The sequence below is a fragment of the Condylura cristata genome, unplaced genomic scaffold, assembly GCF_000260355.1.
Source record: "Condylura cristata isolate star-nosed mole 26May11 unplaced genomic scaffold, ConCri1.0 scaffold00016, whole genome shotgun sequence".
In the NCBI taxonomy this organism is placed as follows: domain Eukaryota; kingdom Metazoa; phylum Chordata; class Mammalia; order Eulipotyphla; family Talpidae; genus Condylura; species Condylura cristata.
The window spans coordinates 40459086-40480862 of NW_004567117.1; the positions used below are offsets into that span (position 1 = coordinate 40459086).

At 42.4% G+C, this 21777-nt stretch overlaps 1 protein-coding gene across 1 annotated transcript in view; it reads left to right on the plus strand.

Moving 5' to 3' along the window:
- Positions 1–21777, plus strand: part of PHLPP1 (PH domain and leucine rich repeat protein phosphatase 1) — a 238911-nt gene that overhangs the window by 150704 nt on the left and 66430 nt on the right. The window contains exons 4-6 of the mRNA XM_012725795.1: positions 236–432; positions 5714–5839; positions 18790–18956. Of these exons, the coding sequence (XP_012581249.1) occupies positions 236–432; positions 5714–5839; positions 18790–18956 (490 nt within the window). The remainder of the gene's footprint in view (positions 1–235; positions 433–5713; positions 5840–18789; positions 18957–21777) is intronic.

Below are 21777 nucleotides of genomic sequence, written 5' to 3' on the forward strand. Positions count from 1 at the left end.
TTTTTTTCCTAGGTTTTAAAGGAAAGGGCTCTTTTTTGGCTGATATTAAAATGTGCCCAGGGAGACGTGCTAGTTGGGACCATAATTGGACTATCACAGGCTTTACCTTCCCTCAGTTAAGGACCTCACTTATAATCCTTAGAACCTCTGTTGTCCAGGTACTTTACCTAGTACGCTGACAAGTAGCAAAAGCTCCTTTCTTTAAGATTAACACATTTGCTTATGTCTGTTTTAGGAAAACCTCACAGCACCAATAGTTCTGAACGGATTCAGCTCTCAGGAATGTACAACGTCCGTAAAGGCAAAGTGCAGCTGCCAGTGAACCGCTGGGCCAGGCGCCATGTCATCCTGTGCGGGACGTGCCTGATAGTGTCATCTGTGAAAGACAGCGAGACCGGGAAGATGCACGTCCTGCCCCTCATTGGCGGGAAAGTGAGTGCACAGAAGGAATGCAGACAGTACTAACAGCCTTCTCAGCGTCACGAGGAGCTGACCCTTCGCTCTTTCTGGCCCAAGGGGTACATGGGTCTCCACTCCTCTGCAGCCCTCCTGGCTGCCTGTGGTCCCCCCCAGTGGGCATTCTTGTTTGGGGAGGTTGTGGGAAATAATTCCACTCATGGGAGGCCCTGGGATCTTTGCTTCATCCATGCGTGGATTTTATCCACCAGCTGAAAACAGAGCAGCTAGAATTTCACCGTTACATTTGAGGCCGCAAGTGAAAAGTTATTCGTGAGTACACGTGCTTTGATCTCCCAAGCACACACATGGTGTTATGCATAACAGTCCTTAGACCTGTGACCTCAGGGTCACTCAGGTGTGTGCATCCAAAGTGACACTAACAGGAGTCTCTGATTCCACGTAACTGTTTATCTGTGCTTAGTAACCAATGAAATTAGCATTTTTAATTTGTCACTATAGCTAGTCATAAGTTTGATTAATTTCAGAGAAAACCTGAGGTTCAGCTGGAAGATATTTCCGATACTACTAGCTGCCTTTCTTTAGGCAAGTTAACTGTTTTCCTCTCATTTACAAAATAGAAACAAATTGCTTGGGAAAATGTTACGTTATTTTCTTTGCCAGATTTATTTATAAACTCCAAGCTTTGGTTGGGGTATCATTATCATAATTATATGTCAGTATTTCCTGATTTTTAAATGCTATGATAATCTTCTAATAAATGGGAAGGCAAATTTGGAAAAAAAATGGGTTTTCTAGAAATCAGGCGCATATTAAACAAACATTCCCTTTACTATTTTCTTTTGAATGGGCGTGGGAAAGGAGGCAGGATGTGGAGAATATAAAGAGAAGAAAAATAATAAGCCAACTTTTGTTAAAGGGAATTTTTTTCAATTGGCAGATGTTTTGATCTGCTGGCTCCAGGGAGTAGAAATGACTGGAGGTGTGCAGCAACTCTGATTGCGTGTTACCTGCTCAGAGGAGTTTATGAGCTTAAACTAGTGTGAAGAGAAGTAGCCCCCTCTCTCTGTTACACATTCTAATCCTCAGAGAACTAATACTTGATCATTTTTAAAAATAGATTTGGCCAGGCTGCGAAGTATATTTAAATCCAGATTAGTCATCCATTTAAAAACCATTGCTTAACTTTGATCTGAGCATTGGAGAATTAGTGATATCTTATTACTGAAGATTTTGTCCTTTGAATGGATTACTGGAAAATTAGTCACTGTTATCGTTCTTAGGTCATCATTAAAAACGCTTATTTAATATTTGATGCCCTGTTAGGTCAACAGTCTTTCTTCTCTATGATGGTAGGCATTTGCATGGCAGTTTTAAATAACTATTTATTAAAGATCTTCTGTGGAGAGGCCCTTTGCTTGGCGTCCCAGAAATACCAAGATGGGGATGTCGTCATCGCAGCCTTTGAATAGCTCGTAGTTTGCTCTCAGGTCATAAGGAACCGGCACAAGGATGTTTGCTCTACCAGATGGATAGAAAAGTGCTGCGGGAGGTTAGTAGAAGGCACAACTGGGGCAACGGGGAATTTTGTGAAGAAGAAGCAGCAATCTGAAGGGTGAAAAATTTCTTGACCTGACAAGTCGGTCAGAATATTACTGTGTTCAGAGACGCAGACACACGAAAGCACCCAGTGCTCAGATAAGGCCAGAAGCAGCAGTTGTAATTAGCGTTTTCTTTCAGAGCTGGAGACTTGTCCTGTTTCCCAGGCCTGTGATTGGCTGGACTTCTACCACTGAGTGAATGGAAAGCTAATAGCTTCCTATTCTCAGTGACAGACCTGGTAGAACCTGTTTGTGCTACTCCTTTGAAAATAATTGAGGACGGTGAAAAATGGAATCTTTTAAAACCTGTTGTCTGAACTAGAAAAAGTAATTAAGCCTTGCAATCTGAGTTTTCATTAATGTTTGTTACCTTTTTCTTCTTATTCTGTTGTTAAAGGAAAAACTGAGACTTAGTGGGATTTATTTTAGCTTAGAGAAAAAGAACTAGACATGAATTATGCAACAGGTCAGTCATAACATACCCATGATTACTGTGATAATCAGATTTGACACACTTGAGCATTCCTGTTTTCAAATGCAGAATTCCAAATATGAAGTTAAATAAAGCTGGTAAAATAAATTTTTATCCAATGTGCAGTAATTATGTTTATCCTGTAGAATTTAGCAAAGATTTCTAGATAACTTATTTTAATTAATACTTTATTTAATATTTGTTAAATTGTAATGCATAATAAATTCCATAGTTGGTGATTTACTAGGGCAGTGTCAATACTAGTGTTTCCACCTTTGTTCTCGTCTCACCTGTCCCATATCACCCTCAACCCCAGAGGTGTTATAGTGTCCTAGAATATGTATTCATCGTTTTCTTACTCTTTTGAAATGTTTATCATCCAACTATGATTTACACGTTTTTGACCTAAGTGAAAATGACATTGTGCTATCTTACCTTCCATGATTGAATTCTTTCTCTCAATACTACATTTCACAGTAAGCGTCCATGTTGCTTGCTATAAGTTTTGTTCAGTCTAATATTCCACTCGATGACTATTTCAGCTTCCACAGTTTCTTCAGTAATTTACCTGTTGATGGACATTGATTTTACATTGGGTTGCTTCCAGTTTTTGGTGTAAATAATGTTGCTGAAATAGCCTTATATGATAGGCCTCCTGGGGTGCAGTAGTTTCTCTAGGGTCTCGGGCCTAAATTCTCAACCAGAGTCTCAACCAGAGTGACCGAAGCCTCTATTTGGTGCTAGGTGATAGTGTTTTGATGGTCCTGTGAATGCTTAGTCAACATATCAGTTGATGTGAGCTGTGCTAAAAAGACCCCAGCTCTCCGTGGAAGAGTATTTTATTTTTCACTTGCCGGATGCATCCTCTTTGGGTGTGTAGAGAGTTCTGTTTTCACTTAATCATACAAGGTGCCAACCTTGCGAGGCCGAGGTGCAGGTCACTTTTAATTATAGTACCTGGTATGGGAGACCTCCCCTTGTTGCTTAAGCAGCCTTTGGCTCTTATATATTTGTGAGACACACATCACTTCTGCCCACAGCTCATTTACCAAAACTAATCACATGACTCCTACATGACTCTTGGAAACATGGAGAAGTAGGTAGGTAGAGTGATCAGGACTGAAATCTTGCAGGGGGACCCTACAGGCATATATAGGGCCAGGTCTCAAGCAGTCATAGATCACGGAAAGTGTTACAGTGCTGTGCAGTGTATAATGAAGAACTAACCACACACAGGAAAGTGATTAGTTCTTCGTGTGCAGTTACTGGACTCTAAGACACACACATATTTACTTTTGCAAGATGATACCAAGTTGTCTTTAGGATGTTTTTCCATTTTTGCACTCATCAGTATACTCATTTCTGATCTTATTACAGGGACTGTAGGGAAATCGGTTTTTATATATCTTCAAATTTTATTGAGGTACAGTTTACGTACAATAAACTGCACATTTGGATAGTTGTATACTTCCAAGAATACTATTTGGTAGTTACATCCATTAAACCATGATCACAATAAAGATCATGATCATATCACACCTTAAAGTTCCCTTGTATTCCTACTTTACTTCTTCCCTTCCTCTTCCATTTGCACTCACTTGGCCTAGTCTATAAGAAACCACTGGTTGTTGTCAATATAAATTAGTTTACTTAATGTTATTTTAAAAATTATATTACCTGTTTGATGTATAAAAACGCAGTTGAGTTTTGAGTATTGGTGTAATATCCAGCCACTTTGACAAACTGTTACTCGTTCTAATGTAATGTCTGTGGACTCTGTCTTTAAGTATGTGGCAAATCATGTCATTGAAGTTTCTTTCTTATATATTTCTTTGTCTTGTTATAATGGTCAGGACACTAGTATAATACTTCATAAAAGCAGTAGGTACTTGTCCTATGGATGATCTTAAAGAGAGTGCTTTCTCATTGACACTGAAGTTAAATGTTTGATAAATAATGTCAGCTGGAGTTTTTGCATTCTTAGTTTGCCCATGTTCTCTATCATGAATGGGTGGTGAATGTGATCAGGTGCATTCTCTCTAGCTATAGAAATGATCAGTGATTTGCTTTAATCTGTTGACATAATTTGATAATTTTGTTATTGAATTCTGACACAAATTTTGGTCAAGGCAATTGTTCAGGACTGAAGGAGGCTTCTAAAGTTTCCTTTCTCTTACCCTCTGATCTGTTTGGTCATGTCTTATAGAAAAGGCTGTTTTTTTGTTTTTGTTTTTTTTTTTCATTTTTCATTTAGTGGGTGAGTTTGCAGTTTCAAGTGATGTGTTTCTTGGAAGTTTTGTAAAGTTCATCTAGAAAACCATTTGAACCTAATTTTTTTTTTTTAGAATTAAAAATAAAAGCCATTCAGTTTTTTGAATGATTGTAAGACTGCTTAGGCATTCTTTTTTTTTTTCCCCTTACTTAGTATTGGTAAAACATGTATTTCTAAAAAGTTTGTTTATATTCTTTTAAGTTTCTGCTTTATTTGTAATCACGTCTCCCGTTTGCTGTTAATAAGTAAGTGCATTATGTCTTCTTTTTTTCTTGATAGAACTCACCAGTGGATTTATCAGTTTTGTTAGCCTTTCTAAAGAACCAAGTTTTCCTTGTTAATATCTGTGTTGTGCAGTTGGTTTTTGTTTCATTAATTTCTGCTTTTTATTGTCACCTTCATTCTACTTTGAATTTATTCCATTTTTAGTTTTGATAAGAAAAAATTAAACAAAATGAGGGAGCAAAGGAGAACATACGCTAACTGGGTGCTGGTCACAGCAGGTCCCCACAGGGAGCATCCAGCTGTGCAGGACAGCAAACCTGGGCTTCCTAGGGACTGCCTAGGGTTTTTTTGTTTTTTTTTTTTTTTTTTGTGATTCTTTCTCAAGCTCCTTGCAAGGTGTGAGCAAGTAATAAACTAATCATGGTCAGGGATTAACCACAGTATTTAAAGAAAAAAGGACTTCAAAGAGGTTTTTTTTTTATGGGTTTCAGGAGATACTTAATAAATCTGTTTAAAAAAAAACAAGCAACTCCCCTTTTTTGGTTTTCTTGTCATTCAGATTGGTTTGGCAAATTTAGGAACTTACATGCAACAAGAGAACTATATATAGTGAAAGATGCAAATCTGTGGAACCTCACTGACCCCTACGGTATAGTTTATGTACCATGTAAATGGCACTTGTTTTCTTACTCGGTTTTGTCTTGCTTTTTTTGTTTGTTTCTATAGGTAGAAGAAGTGAAAAAGCACCAGCACTGTTTAGCATTTAGCTCTTCTGGACCCCAAAGCCAGACTTACTACATTTGTTTCGACACATTCACAGAGTATTTAAGGTGGCTTCGGCAAGTGTCCAAGGTAAGCACTTGTCCAAGGATTCTGTTCAGCTTGTAGCTGGCAAAGTGTTGCTTTCTTCTTTACCTTGTTTCAGAAAAATAGATATTCACTCAGCCTTTTTTCAGGTACTGCCAACAATTTCTAAAAGCTAGTTTTATAACAGTGCATTGTGTATGAAAAGTAACTTCCTGAAAATTGTGACCTATTTGCCAGATTTTGTTGTAATAAAAAGACAGAGAATTCAGTGGGTAGACTTAATTTATCTTCAGGTTAAATATAAGGAACATGAAATTGAGAGTGGTTGAGGGGCTGGCCCAGGTTAGAACTATAAAATACCCAGAGGATTGTTAGAAACTTCCCCTGACATTTTTCCTCATAAGTGGTCTAATTTTACATTCCCTTTCACCTTTTTAACTTCTGCCTTTTGAGTGGTTTAATGTCTTGTTGCCTTTTTATTATTTTGAGCATTTTGTAGTCTCCTGATTAACAATATCACCTGACCCATGAAAACAGTGTATGTGTTTGTGTGCATGTGTGTATGTATTGAAGACAGAATAATAAGATAAATAAGATAAACAAATGCTACTACTTCAGGAACTGTGTGTGAGGATGTTTTTATGTCTTGTTTATAGACTTATGTGTGAAATGATGGGTGGGTTGTAGTACTCAGTCCTTTGGTGTTGGGTGTATTTGTATGATGATGAAACCTCTCTGGGGCAAAGAAGTATTACAATGGAATTTGCTTTCAGATTTTTGAATTTTAATCCAATTTCTTTTCTATGCTCAGTATGATTCAGACTACTAGATGACATAATTATCAAGTAATTGAGTAGGAACAGCTAACAGAAAATTAGAGAATAATGTCTAAAAAGGTGTTTTGAAAATATTGGCCACGTTTAAATTATCAGTGCTTAGTGTTCTCTGATGAGGTGAGGGTTAGGGACCTGAGTTTCTCCTTCTTTTAGAAAAGAAGTAATGGGCAGTGTTTCAGTTGATAAGAAGTCAGAAAATTCTCCCAGTAGGCAAATGAAGGCTCTAAATGTGTAGGGCGCCCCCCTCCCCCAGTGGAGGAAAGGATCGCAGTAACACTTCTAATTCTTACGTGCAGAATTAATGTGCTAGTAAAGGCAATAAGTACCTCTGTCTGGTTGTTTTAAAATTACTGTCATGGTTGCAAAACTGAAGAGATTAAAATATTAAATATACTGCTGTGTTTTTATATTTGAATTGTAGTTTGGGTTAAGTCATAAGCCAGTAGTCCGTAGTCCACACTGCTGTATTCAGAGTGGAAGACCTGGGGTTAGAGCCCAGCATACTTCTTTTGCTATGGAAATACTGATTTTTATAAAATAAGCTTTACTGTAGGTCTGTTTACACAAGCGTTGCAGAGATAGTTCAGAGAGTTTTTATGTACCCTCACACGGCTCCCCAACCATCTCACATCACGGTGCACGTTCTCAGAACTGAGAAGCCGCTATCAATACATACTCTGAATTGAAATCCAGAATCACTTGGATTTGCTGTTAATATCTCCTTTCTGTTCCAGAACCAGTCCAGGTGCCATGCCTTCTTTGGTCTGTGACAGTCCTATAGTCTTCTGTGACCCTAACAGTTTTCAGACAGACTGCTCAAGTATTTTATAGAATGTTCAATTCAAAGATGTTTTGATTTTTTTAGACACAACACAGTGTAACAGTCAGACTGCTTTTCATTCCTTTTTGGAGCAAATTATAGGTATAGATTCTTAAATACTGATAAGGATGTAAGTCACAGTATGTGTAAATAATCAAGCTTACCAGTGACTGAAACAGTAATTGTGAAAAGATTAATGGTATTGATTTTAATAGTCCTGTATATTAAATGTTCACACAATTGGTAAGACTCTTAAAAAAAAAAGATTTACTTATGCATACAAGAACTGGGGTACAGGCCAGACGTGCAGGGTGTGAGAGGATTCACCAGAGACAGAGTGTGGAGCAGAACAGGCAGATCGACTGAAATCCACTGCTGAGGGGAGCAGCAGGCGACACAGGAGAGGTCTCCCTTGCCAAGTGGGTCAGCTCCCTGGCAGGGGATCGAACTCCTGCTGCAGTGGCTGCAGAAAGCTTCAAGGTGCTTCACTTTAACCTATGTGCCACCAGGGAGGACCTTAGTCTCTGTTTTAAAGCTAGGAAGCACTTGTCAAGCAATGTGGCTATGCACTGACATACAGCAAGAGATAAGTCCAGTGGCCCTGTCCTGGTAGCACTTAACATTTCTTACCTGTGCAGATAAGAAATAAAATACACAGTAATCTTGGTGTGCTGCAATATAGGGTGACATGGCAGAGACTGATGGGGGAAGAGGAACTCTCCCTGAGGGGCCATTTAAACCAAAATTTAAGTGAAGGAAAGAATCTGATCATTTAAGATCCAGCGGTGGAGCTTTCTAGGCAACTGGAGAAGACAGAGCGAAGAGTAATGGTGGAGAGTGAGAGCAGGTGAAGTTGGGGAAAGCAGGGATCTTACGTGACAGACCCGGGTGAAGAGTCAGGGTTTCCTTATTAGTGCAATGACAAGCCATTAGAGGCCTTTATTTGCTTCTGGAAAACTGGCTGCTGTTGGAGAACCGATACTGAAGGGCAAGCGCGAAGCAGCGAGGCCTGACTGAGGAGAGGCTCAGGTGGGATTTTCTGAGCAAGAGGTGAGGGTCAAAGTGGAGAGAAGTGAAAGATGTGTTTTGGAGATTGAGTGACAAGATCACCTATAAATTATATATAAATATAAAGCATGTGGAAATGGGACCAAATAATGGCTTCTAGCATTTTACTTTGAATTTCTAAGAGTGTAACTTTAGTCAGAAACTATAGCACTAAGGAGATGCTTTATATATTAATACCTTTAAAGCTTTGTCAAAAAAATACGTTTCTTGATTTCAGAGAGCTTCATTCCTAGAGAGACAGCAGGGAGAATACGTCATGTAGGTTATGAAATGTTATGTATAGGTTATAGAAGATGTTGATTTCTAACTAGTTGCTGGTGACCAAAATGTCAAATGGGAGCTTGGTTAGTACGTGTCCTGCTGCAGGCAGGTGCCTCTGTCGCCTCCACGGTGTGGTGGGGGAGCGCACTGCACAGTGGTGATTCTCCATGCTGTAACACATGCAAACAGCAGACCTCTCTCTAGGAGAACATGCAGTGGGAGGTGGTGTGGCCAGATGGGGAGAGGGGTGCTGGGCAAGATTCTCTCTCCGTTGATTGCTGTGCTGTGGTGAGAAAGCAGTTGGTGTGTGTGCTGAAGACCACCCCTTCTCCTCCCCACCCCCCAACATACAGACACAGCCAGGCTGCCACACTCATCACGCCTAGGGAGGGGGTTTGGACGGGAATTAATTACCACATATTATTGGCATTAAGTAGTTAACTAGTAGTTAATTGGTATTGACTAGAATGAATTAGAATGAGAATTGTAATCCCCCTTTCCTACAGAAAGGCTCTGAATGTATTTGTCCAAGAGAATGGTGTAGAGAAAAAGGGTTTGAGTTTCAAAATAAGGTAGATATAAGCTCAACCATTCTCTGGCCAAGTGACCAAATCCAAGTCTCTAAATTGTTAGCTTTTTTGTTTGATAAACAGAAAGTAACACTAGTGTCTATATCTTAGGGCTATATGAAATACACATGTTAACAATTTATATTGGCACATTGGGGTGTGTGTGTCTGTCTGTCTGATTAAATAAATTACGTAAGTGTATTCATAATGTTATCACCACCATGCTCACCTCATAAAACTGGTTGGCCAATTCTTTTAAAGTCTTATATTTTTTTGTGCTTATTTTAAGCTGAGATGCACACAGACATGCATAGCTACTTAAACCAGGGGCTTTGCTGCTCTTAACCATAGCAGAGTAATAGAGAAAATAGCTAATGATGACAGACATCACGGAGAAAGGTTTTCTCCTCAAAAGTCAGGAGTGAGAAACAGAGGACACAAGTTTTTAGTGAATGCAGATTATAGTGTCTTTCCTCTCCCCAATCTTAGAAATAAGTGCCCATTTCAAAAAGTTTTAGACATTGTCACGGTTAGTGAGTTCACAGGGAAATGAGTGTGAGCATACATTGAGGTTAGCAGGTATTGATGTTATAACCTGGACTAATTTTCCAGGGGATTCACATCTCTTAAGGGTAAATTATTGTTACTTTCCTTCTAATTATTATGAATGCTTTTGGAATTTTTAAATTAATTTCAAAAATTCATATTTTTTGGCATTATTAGTAAATAGTTTTCACATTCCTTAGAGCACCAGTGTCCTCAAAGAGTTTGAGGACATAAGATAACAGATCATCTAAACTTAGTGCTAAAGATCACCCCTATTTGTCCTCAGTGTTGCGCCTGTAATGGGCCCATTTGAAAGTGTGTTGTATGTTAGTCATGGACAATAAGGCCTGTGCGTGCTTTTCCGAAAAAGAAAGAGGTTAGAGGTTAGCTATTATAGAAGAACTTGGCAGAGAAGTCCCTATTTGAATGTGAATATGAATCTTCTATAAATATGACCACACCCTCCTTAAAATTTTATGTCCAGGATAATCCTGTATTAGGCTCTTTTTAACCCAGCTGCCTGGGAAAGCAAGTTGGGGCTGGGTTGCTGGAAAAGGCCAAGAACCTCAGTCCATTTGGGAGTGCGCTGGTCGGAAAGGGAGAGGCCAAGGCTGCTCCCCTAAGGCACTTCTGCTTCCAGCTTCCCTTTCCTTTGTCCTCCGTTCTTCCTCACGGAGGTAGCAGGAAGTAATGCACTTGAGTCACTTTGGGGTTACTGTGGAAACAGTTTTTTCCTTTTTTGAAAAAGAAACAAACATATACAGGATGGATTGTTTTCACATTCTGATGTTTAAATGAGGATTCTCTTTGAAAGAAAAACAAACAGAAAGAAATATCTGACTTTTAATGACCATTCTCCCCCCCTCCCCAAAATAGGACAAAACAAATCAATTTCCAGTGATTTTAAAAGTGAATTAGATAATTAATTTTAAGGGAAAAAATTCATTTTAGCTTATGCTTCTGCATCATAGTTACAGGAGAAGTGTTAATCTTTTAATTTCATTTGGGAAAATTATAAAGGTTATTAGATAATTAGATATGTTCTGTCAAGACAGGCATTTATATTATAACTTTTTTTTTTTAAACTTTATCTTAGTACTAAGTATTACTTGCCAAAATAATATCCAAGGCTATCCTTTTAGAGTTTTTATTTTGTGTGGGTGTTAGTGGTAGATACTATGGAGGAAGTAGGTCCTTTGGGAGGATTACAATATTGATTGTGAAGTCATCCCTGAAATATTAATGCACCTCATGCTGTAACAATTCAGTAAGCACCCTGTTGTATGCATGCAGAGGTCTCCATGGGCTCACGTGGGAACACCATGGCTCCAGAGTGTTCGGCAAGGCTGGGTGGTAGCCGAGGGGAAATCGAACTGCAGAAGATTGCCCGTGCAGGAGTAACGTTAGAGAAATTCTTCTAGCTGCTCATCTTTGTGGCCCAGTTTTTGGAGTGTATTTCTTTTAGATACGTTGAGTAATCCTTTGAATTCTTTTCAAAACCCCATCTTATTTTTAATTTAAAAGTCTGTGACACTATATTATTCTTTTTGGAAATCTGTTTCTTTATTTCAAAGAAGACTAAAAGTGGGTTTAGGTCAATGATTGGGTTGAAAATACATACAAGTGAAGTATTCAGAAGTAAAGATGATAGTCTAGTAATACCCATGTACCTATGACCATTTCCGTAATTGTCAACTCCCAGCCAGTTGTGTTTTATCTGCACACTCATCTCTCTGGATTATTATAAAATAGACCCCAGACATCTTGTTATTTTACTCATTAATACTTTTGTATGTATGCGTCTGTGTATCTGGTCATATACATGTGTTGTATGTGTGTATACACTTTACAGACACACACACAGGCATATACACACATGTACTCTACAGGATTAGGAGTCTCCTTAAAAACATAACCCTACCCATGTCTATCTGTTTTTAAAAGAATCATCAATTCAGGTAGCTTTGACAGTTACAAATCGCCTGTTCACATCACCATGATTAGAGAGTTAATTCAGGTCTCAGTCCTGAAATGATAAAGTCACATGTGAAACCAGAGTATTTATTTAGCACACATGAGAATGGGCATAGTCTAAGTTGTTCTTTTTTCTTTATATCAGAAAAATCACATTCTCTCAAGTTTTCATGAATCAAAAATGATAGCGTCCTGTAGTTAGAGATAACTACCTCTGATAATGAGCACTTTTTCTTTCACATTGCTCTGGTTCTCTTCTGTGGGGAACAGATGCAGCACAGCCTCTCCCACCACCTCAAGCCAGGCCCGTGTAGTCGGTCATGGCGTGGGGAAGCGAGTGCAGCTCTACGAGACCAGGCCCATGCGGCGTGGGCCTCTTCATGTTGACAGGTGGCGCCAGGCTGGCAGTGTTGTGGGTGACTGATCACCCCGGTGGTTATGTCTCCTGCTGTTGTCTTTTAGCATTAACTGTAGGATTTGAACTCTAGGTCTTTTCTTTTTAAATCATTGCGGTGAACTTTGGGTTGTCATGATACATAGGGTTCATAATCTTAGTAGGCAAGTCAGGACCATATTGCCGCATTAGATGATGAGTAAACATCACCCTTTGAATAGGAATACAGTGTGTAATGAGTCACAATGTAGGATGAACTTTTGCTCTCGTGTGTTTAAAAGTGTTTTATTGCCCAGATTTTACTCAAAGAATATGTCACTTAACCACTCGAGTAAAATTACTCTAAGATAATAGGATTGAGGTTTCCAAAGTGAAGTCTGTCTCACTAGAAGTAGTTGCAAGAAACATTTAAAATTGCCTAGTCATCTTTTACACACAATTTGTCTCTAAAAAGTGCAGTTCAGGGAGTGAGGTGCTATTTGTCAGTGTGGTTTGTCACTTGTTCTTTCAGAGACTGTGCTGTAGTGATTGCCCTGGGGTTACTTGGCTTTCAATGCCAATTTGCTAAGGAGTCCTGGGCTTTCTGGAAGCCCTCACTCACATCTGATACCCATTTTTGAAAGAGTTACTTTTATTTATTTATGCATACAAGAACTGGCATGTAGGCCATGGGTACAGGGGGTGAGGGGATTCACCAGAAGCAGAGTGGGGAGCAGAACAGGCAGCTCTTCTGAAACACACTACTGAGGGGAGCAGCGGGTAAGACAGGAGGGGGCTGCTGTACCCTGTGGTCACTCCCTGGCTGGGGATTGAACTCGTGCTGCACTGGCTTGGGATAGCTTGATGACATGGAGACTTAACTCCTTGCACCATGAGGGAGGCCTTGATACCCATTCTTAAAATAAGGAACCCAGGCCCATTTGGCCAAGGACAGTTGGGCAAACCTGTGGTGGAATATGAATGGAACCAAGGATTTGAGTAATGAGGATTTTAGCTTATAAAACACGGTCCCTGTATTCAGAAAGTGTGCTTTACTGATTCGGTAGTGAATTATTTGGCATTTTCTTTGAAGGTGTCTTTTCGTTTAACCTTAAATTCCAGTCACCATTAAAGGCTCTTAGTTCAGGGACCTAAAATTTAAGATTTGAAAAGGATCTTTGGACTCCCAGACTTCCTTCCTTCCTTCCTTCCTTCCTAAAAAATGTCTATAGCCTTTCAGACACCCTCAGTCCCTGACATCATGGTTCTTCTTAATAAGTGAGCTGAAGTCTTTAGCTCTACAGCTTTGACTCGCTCAGCCTGGTTTTGCTTTCTGGTATAACAGAAGGAATTCTATTCCCTCTCCCATTTGGTCACCTCTCAGTGTGCCTCCCTCCTCCACCCTGCAGCCAGTTGTTTTAAAAAACATCTACTCATTCCAGCAGTTGCCTCTGTCTCTTGGTTCCTAGATTCCTTCTTTAACTTCCCTCTGGGTGCACCCCAGTGTCTTAACACACTGACAGATACCATCTGACAAGCACAGATATGTAACCATTGTTTTCCTGTTTTAGACATTATGTCCAGAGTGAATTAGCTATGCATTTGTTAGGTCAGCAGTGAAATAAAGACTTTGTTTTTTTGCGCCCCCACCCCGCCCCAAACTTCTGTTGGTAGATCTATTTTATTAATAAGCAAATCATTTGGCCTGCAGAATTGATCCAGGACGGACACACTAATGCAAATAGTAGTGATTGACATTTTGCTTAACTTTTTCCATGTGCCAAGCACTGTGCTGGATGCTTTACAGCAGCAGATTTCCTACCCATGTTGCAGATGAGGGAACCGCGGAACAAAGTATCCAGCGGTGCTTTCTGTAGTAAGTTCTGCTGCCTTTTTTTTTTTTTTTAAATTATAGTTCCCACTGCTTTACAGTGGCCCCAAGCGATACAGCAAACCAAGATTCGAATAACAACTGAGATTTACCAAAAATTTCAAGGAAAATGCTCCACCACAGCTGCCTGCAGAATCTAGGCAGCTCAGTAGCAGAACAGCAGGTGGTTGGTTAAGTCACCTGCCCAGGAGGGCGCTGCCCACCACATGCCAGCGAGCCTCTGTTCAGCACATCGTGGCTGTCCTTGAGTGGTGACCAGATTGCATTTAAGGAATGTGAGGCGCCCCTGGAGTTACCCAAGGCAGATTAAATTTGTTTCAGTATTGAGGGGCAGCGGTTGTCTGTTTCCTCAGAACTAGTCACCTCTTTATCTAAAACTTAGCACGCACGGCTAGCTAGCCACATCCCATCTTATATTTTCACGTTAAATCATTTTTATCTGAGGTCTTGGGCTAACATAAAAACATTCTTACAAGGTAGTTCCTACCATGTATTTACTTATCTAGGAAGACCCCCATATTTATAACCTAGAGTACTGAATTTTCTGCCATGACCCTGAAGAGTCAGATTCCTTTATCCTCGGGTCTGATATATAATTTCATCGAGTAAGGAATAGTGGAAAAGATCACTGAACTCTGCGTCACACATACTGGACCTTGCATGTTAGACTTGGAACTTAAACATTGAAGCTCTTGTATTTTAAAGCCGACACGGCCAGTTCTGTCGTCTTTTAGTGGAGCCATTTTGGGGTGTGTATTTGTATTATTTCTTTTAATAGAAAGTTACAGTGCAGCTTGCTCCCTCCCGCTCTGCCAAGGAGACGCTCTTTGGGAACCGCTGCTGGGGCCCCCTCCGGGCGGCTCAGGTGGTCACATTCTGAGTTTGTTTACACACATTCTGCCAGCGCGGAAGTGAGGCAGGAACTCTGAGTTCAGATTTGATCTGCACCCGAGCCAAGCTCTATTTTCTGTTGTTACTAAGAAGCACAATGGGGTTTATGTGTGCGGACAGCAGATAACTGCTGGAGTGACAGGCGCGCGGAGAGGTCGAGGTGCCTCCGCCCGCCCTCGCGGTCGCCCTGCCGGAGGGCAGCAAGGCGCAGTCCCAGGCCTGTGGCCCACCCACGTCCCGCCGCTCGCAGGCTCCGGGCAGTGGGCGCTAGAGCCGGGGGACCACCCCTTCCGTCGGTGAGGGGCCGTGGGCGCCGGCGCTGCTCCGGGCGCTGTGCCCAGGGTCCTCTGCTCCTGGCTTCGTTCTTGAATGACAATTGCTTCGGTGTCTGTGTGGTCAAGAAACCAACTTTGGAAGCCGCAAGACCCCATCTCTCCACTGTCACCGTCCACTTCATGAATCAGTGACACGCACACGTGGAGCAGCCTTCGGCCCCATCCCCCGACGGCCACGGGAGATCCCCCGACGGCCATCGGCAGAGCCGGTGCGGCAGATTCCTCCGCAGAGTTGTCTATGCTGGTGTAGTCTGATGCCCCAACAGGGAGCCTGGGGTTAACGTCCTTCCTCCCCTCCCTTCCTGTATTTCTTGGGTTCCCCCCCTTAATTACTGAATCATTTAATTAAGGCAAAGAAATGTTAAGATACCAGAATTTCAGATAGGGTTGACTAAATCCAAAATTGGTAGCTTGATACGCTCCTGCTGGGACATTATTGCTGTATATATTATAATTAACTTTATAGGAAGGTTTTCTGCATCTGTTGTTAAACAGACTTCAGAAAATAGTAATTAGTACTTTATCAAGAAACAAGCTGTCATTTGGGGAAAGCTTTGGGGTCAAGTTAAAGCACTTCTTATATTTGTAAAATTAAATAATTGCATATTGTGGCATAGTGAGGATTTAAATTTTATTAAAATTGGAAAGTTTTGTTTGATATAAAGTAGCTTAAATTTGGTACACAATAATAAAGACTAGTAGAGACTAATAAAATTCTATTCTAAATGGGTGTTCTCTAGCCTCATGCCTTCCCAGAGCATGGGTGGGCAGGGTGTGAGAATTAAAACTAGGTCAGCTGAGGTTAAGAATTTTTTACAGAAGTCTAGTGAGCTCCCTGGAGACTCTCCCTGTAGCCTGGGGCATGATTCCCAAGCCACTGAAGGCTAGGCCAGACCAATTACTGACTCATAATGCCACTTTATAGCAGTTTTTTACTTCACACAAGCGGATTATTTGTGCCATTTCAGCTGCTTTGCCCAAGCCTTTCAGAACCATTTTTGCCTAATGTGAGCTGCTGCGCATGTGCTAAGGATGACTGCAGCGCACGAGAGTATCCACCAGCGAAATCTCTCAGGAATGCTGTTCTGAACTTCCCCCGCCTGTGAGAGATGATTGTCCCCTGAATGAACATCGAGAGTGCCGTGAGAAGTGCAGGGTTCCTTCCTGTCACCGAGTCGCGAACCTGCTGAAGGCGCTGGGGACAGCTTGAGGGCAGGCCGGGCGCCGTGCTCAGAAAGGCCGCTCAAGTCAGTGGAGAAATTTTACAAAGGCCCTCGAGGTCGGATGAGAAAATGAGCAGTGCTGAGCGGAGTGGCTTGTTAGGAAGGCGCGAGAGGCCACAATCTTCATTTTTACATTTCCTGTGCAGGGCTCTTTGGGGGACATGTTTGAGGGCCAGATGAACTCCCCCCCATCTGTGTTCACAAGTCATTCAGGAGACAGGCAGGGCAGATGCTGGGACTCACGTTCATTTTAATCTGTCTCCCAGAGTCTGTAGGTTCGTGGGGGAACCCTCCTCCGCCACCCCCACTTTTTCAGCCTAAGAAGTCTGTTGTTGCTACAGTGTACCCGGCTTTCCTTAGTCACAGCTACCTTGAGCTGACCTAGAACTTGAATCCGTTCACTGAGGGTCATAGACAGTGTGTGAGCCCCATCACTTGGCTCTGCTGAGTCTCCCCTGAACTTTTTAATACCGACAGAAGCTAGTCAAGGTGGCCTAGGCAGCTCTCATTTTACTCTGCTCGAGAGACGAGGCAGCGGGCAGGTCATGTGCGCTACCCAGGGCCTGTCGCTGGAAGCGGAAGCTGTGTCCTCACCTCACGGTCACACGGCCACGCCCTAACATCCCCGCCCTCCCAGCACACTCACCAGGCCACAGCTGTGGCATTTGTCTCTCCACTGTGCTTCAGGGGCCCCGGGGGCAGGCAGCACACGTGTGCGTGAGCGACCCCCTGGTGTCCCCCTGCGAACAAGTTCCTGCCGGTGGCCGTGCTCGTGTGCACCTGCCTTTCAAGCCCACTAACTTCTGGCTTTTTCCACATTTTCTTTGCTTTACACGGGTGATGTGACCCTTCCGGGGGTTTTCTTTTTCTTATTTAATAGTGAAAATTCAGGGAAAGATGAAATTGCTAAAATGGAAAACCACATTCCCTCTCCAGATGCTCTTGAGTTGGGCCCTGCCCACAGCACCACCCTCCTAGCTTGCACGGGTGCAGCGTCGACCTTCTGCGTGCCATCAGCAGAGTACTTCTCGCAAACGTACTTCTGAATACTTTTCAGCACCAGGAGGACTTGGATGCCCTTGCACATACAGCGTGAAATGGTGATAGCAGCCACCGCGCGCCTGCGGAGCGGCAGGGGTGTCTGCGTGCGTGGCCGCCCTCCCTGCCAGCCCAGTGCTGGGCAGCTGCACCCTGCCACAGTGCCACTCTCCCTGGTAGCCCTGTCCGCCACCTTCTGCAACCAGGAGAGGGAAAACCGGGGTTTAATAATAGAAAAGGACATCAAGTCGATTACAGATAAGAAGTGGAATTTCTGCTTTAGCTGCTGAGGAGATAGAGGTGCACGAGGCAGAATCTGCCCAGATCTTGGCTCTGCGCTCCCATGGCCGGGAGCCACGTGGCTGAGCGGGGCTGAAGCCACGCGCTGCGGGTTAAACTGGCACCACGTAGCCCACAAGGTTGGAGAGAGCCCTTGGGAAATACAGGCTTCCCAGTGCTCTTTCTGTCTCCCGCATGCAGACAGAGGTCAGAAGCCGGGACTCTGGCCGTGTATGGTAGGAGTCACTCAACTTGGGAGGCTTTGACTGTGTGGATAAACGTTTAGACTTAGAATCAGTTCTACATAGAAAGCCTCACGAGGCAGAGCGTCATGACTATACAAGCATCTCACTGAAATTTTGTGGGAAAGACGTGCCAAAAATTCACAACAGGCGGGGAGCGGAATCTCACCCTACGCTACCAATATTATTAAAGACGTGCGCAGTCATTTTCTTCATTTGTGCTGCTTTAAGTCAGACTGCGCAGAGCTTTCAAGGGTTCAGTCCAGATCCCGATGTCTGCTACCCAACTCTGCTCTATCTCAATCCACTCAAATCATGTAGCTCTAGATTCCCTCCCTGTTTTGGGGATGATGACCCAACTGTTGGAGATTTCGTATCACTGAATTTGACAGGATAAATCTGTGCTCTTTGTGACCTGTTTTCTCCACCAGGTTACTGTGAGTAGCTTTCAGACAAGGACACTGTTTTCTGCTTTTGTAATCTGGAGTCGTTTCGGTACCAAGCAAATATTCTATTGGTTTATACTTTGACTAGCAGTGCTGCTTGAATAGTGCACTGGGTCCTCAAGTGGCGCTGCCTTATTTCTGTCCGGAGGAAACTGCCAGAGGGAACACGGATGACTCTGACACTGAGTGTCTTTGCTCTGTAGGTTGCATCCCAGCGTATTAGCTCAGTGGACCTCTCGTGTTGTAGCCTGGAGCACCTGCCTGCCAACCTCTTCTACAGCCAAGACCTCACTCATCTTAACTTAAAACAGAACTTCCTAAGGCAAAACCCCGTCCTGCCCGCTGCCAGGGGACTCAGTGAGCTGCAAAGGTGAGCAGTTGGGTGTCTCTTCAGATGCTTCTTGAATATTCACATGGAAATTGCTCTATAATATGAAAACCGTCTTTCAGAGGGCGGGTCTAGACCCTCTGTGTTCCCGAGGGTCATGAGCTGCTCTCCCTCTGGAGGTTTTCTGAGCCCTCCTGAGGATGATCTGTGCTAGTCACCAGCGGTATGTACTTCTGGAAGAGCACTGCTCTTTAAGTCACTCCCTTTCTTGACCTATTTAGGATTGTATCTGTGAAAAAGTAGTTATTTTGGTGTTACTTCTAAAGTACAGCGGTTTGATCAGATTAACTTATTTCCTTTGAAATTTATAAAAGGTACTTTGTTCCGTGGAAAGACATACCCTTTTAAATTCGAGGACTTAAATTTAAATTTACCAACATCGTGCCGCCTGGGTGGAAGCTATCCCGGGTTTCAGGAGGCACACACTAAGTGCCAAGCCGCTGCCCCTTCCAGGACTTAACCGTGTTCATTATCTTTTTTGGGGGGAGCAGTGATCGACCCTATTTGTCAATCAACCTCTGATATTTGTGTGATTTTTGCAAACATGATACTCTAACTACAGAATATAACTTTTAATTAATTAATGAATTGTTCATTTGTTCTTAAATGATGATCAGGGATTAAATTATTATAATTAACTGCGGTAATGATGTGTTTATACCTTTTAGCATATAGAGAGTATAATCCAATAAGTGTTTATTATAAAGCTGTGTAGATATGTGATTAGGAAAGAGTATTTTAATTGCTTTTTCAGATAATTGTGGATATTCTTCTTTGATAGTTTACCAACACTTGACAAGTGGGCATTGTGTGCATATTGGTTCCAATGTGGAGCAGAATGCCTGTCTGAACTGTGTGATAGTTTCACATTAAGCCTGTCTTGCACATTGAAGGGATCTTTGCCTATGTGATATTTTACTATTTAAGTATCGGTCATTTGGAATATTCTAGTTTGTTGTGTAATTTAGAAATCCCACATGTTTAATGCTCTCCATTATGCAACTTTAAGAAATCAGAGTTGTTAATATCACCACTGCTTTCACCAGGAAAAAACCTTTAAATATTGGGAATTTGTCAGGCTCACTGTGGATGCAAGTTTCTAAAACTTTAATATTCAGTTGAAAGTTCGAATTCCTTGTTGGTGACACACTGTCAGTGGTTTTCCCTGAATGTGTGCCAGATACCTACGTCTGAACAAGGGGAGTTTCTGTTATCCTTTTGAGTAAAGGTGTACTCCGTGAAAGTAGCGGTCTGCTCACAGCTCGAATAATTCTATTTTCTTCACGTATCTCCAACTATACCTGAACCTTTCTCTCGGAAGGTGAGAAAGGTGCAGACGCAGGCAGAGTGTCAAGAAGCAGCACTTCTGTGTAGCCAGGAGCATTTTGAGACAAAGCTGCTCCCGCACATTGCTGGAAAGGAGTATGTTTGCTGTGCTAACCTGGCAGAGAATAACAAAAAGGAAAACAGGACAGTTTGACACGGCACTGAATTCGTTTCACAGGCTGGAGAACACTAGTGAGACGCTGAGGGGCCCTGGCCCCGGGACCCAGGTCGTGTGTGACCTGCGTGTGGACATTAATACTTGGGCTGGTGCTGCTGTGATAGTTTCTATGAGTTTTTGCCAAGAGTTTGTTTTAGGCTTGAGATGATTTTGAACTATTTTTGTGTGTATTTCGTAGAAATGTAGATTTCTGTACTTTTTTATAGAACATCTGGAGCTTTACCATACTCCAGAACGTGGTGTTTTAGAACAGAAAGGAGAATTAGAAATCACGCCAACCAATGCTCTCCTTTTGGAGATGAGGTAGATAAACATGCTGAATGTCAAATCCAGGTTGATGGTTACTCCCTGGGAGGTCTGGGGGGGAGGGCAGTTAGGTTTTCCTGTTGGGAAAATGGTTTCAGCTATATTTGTGATCTCTTTTAAAGAAATTAAAGGTAAGTATGGCAGAAATGTTAACATTTGAGAAAGCCAAATAGTGGCTATTAGGTGATTATTCACTTTATTACTTCTTCATTATCATACTTCCAGAAATGAAATATTTCATAATCAAAAACTAAAACCTAGATGAAAAGTCAAAATGCTTCTAATTATGTAGGGAAATATGGTGTTTCCAAAGAGCCTGCATTTGTGGACTAAGTAAACGATTCCACAGACGGGGGCGATCTCCACTGCCTGGAACCATAGCTTGTCCAGAGTCCCTGGCGATCCCCTGCACCCCGGTGTCTGTGAGTCTGGAAGTGTCTTCCCAGCCCACCCCCCTCTCTCCTGCTCCCCTCCCTCCACACATAGCCCTGGTCCGCCTAGCTTTCACCTAGCGTCCACCAGCGGCAGGGCCAGCTCCAGCTAGCCTCGCTTTCCATCTCAGGTCATCTTCTGCCTTTGTCTTGCCTGTGGTTTAATACAGTTTTATTTTATTTTGTAGTTGAAAAAAGTTAAACGTTTATTCCTGTAGCGATATTCGTCAGTCTTAAGCCGAAGGTGGCTTTAGGTGGCTGGGACGCCAGCCCATCAGCCCAGTCCTGTTCCCATGGCAATTGCTTTTGAGTCTTTTAGCTCCTTTTAGTATTTTCTCTCCCTATTTCTCCCTCTCCTCTGCTGCACACACACACTGCTGTAAATGTTTCTCTACTGCATTCGGTATGTCACCCCAACACTGGAAGATGCTCCTTTAGCTCTTCTACGTTGGCCACACCCCTCTGCCCACAGCACCCCCCCACATTGGCCACGCCCCTCTGCCCACAGCACCCCCCACATTGGCCACACCCCTCTGCCCACAGCACCCCCCACATTGGCCAC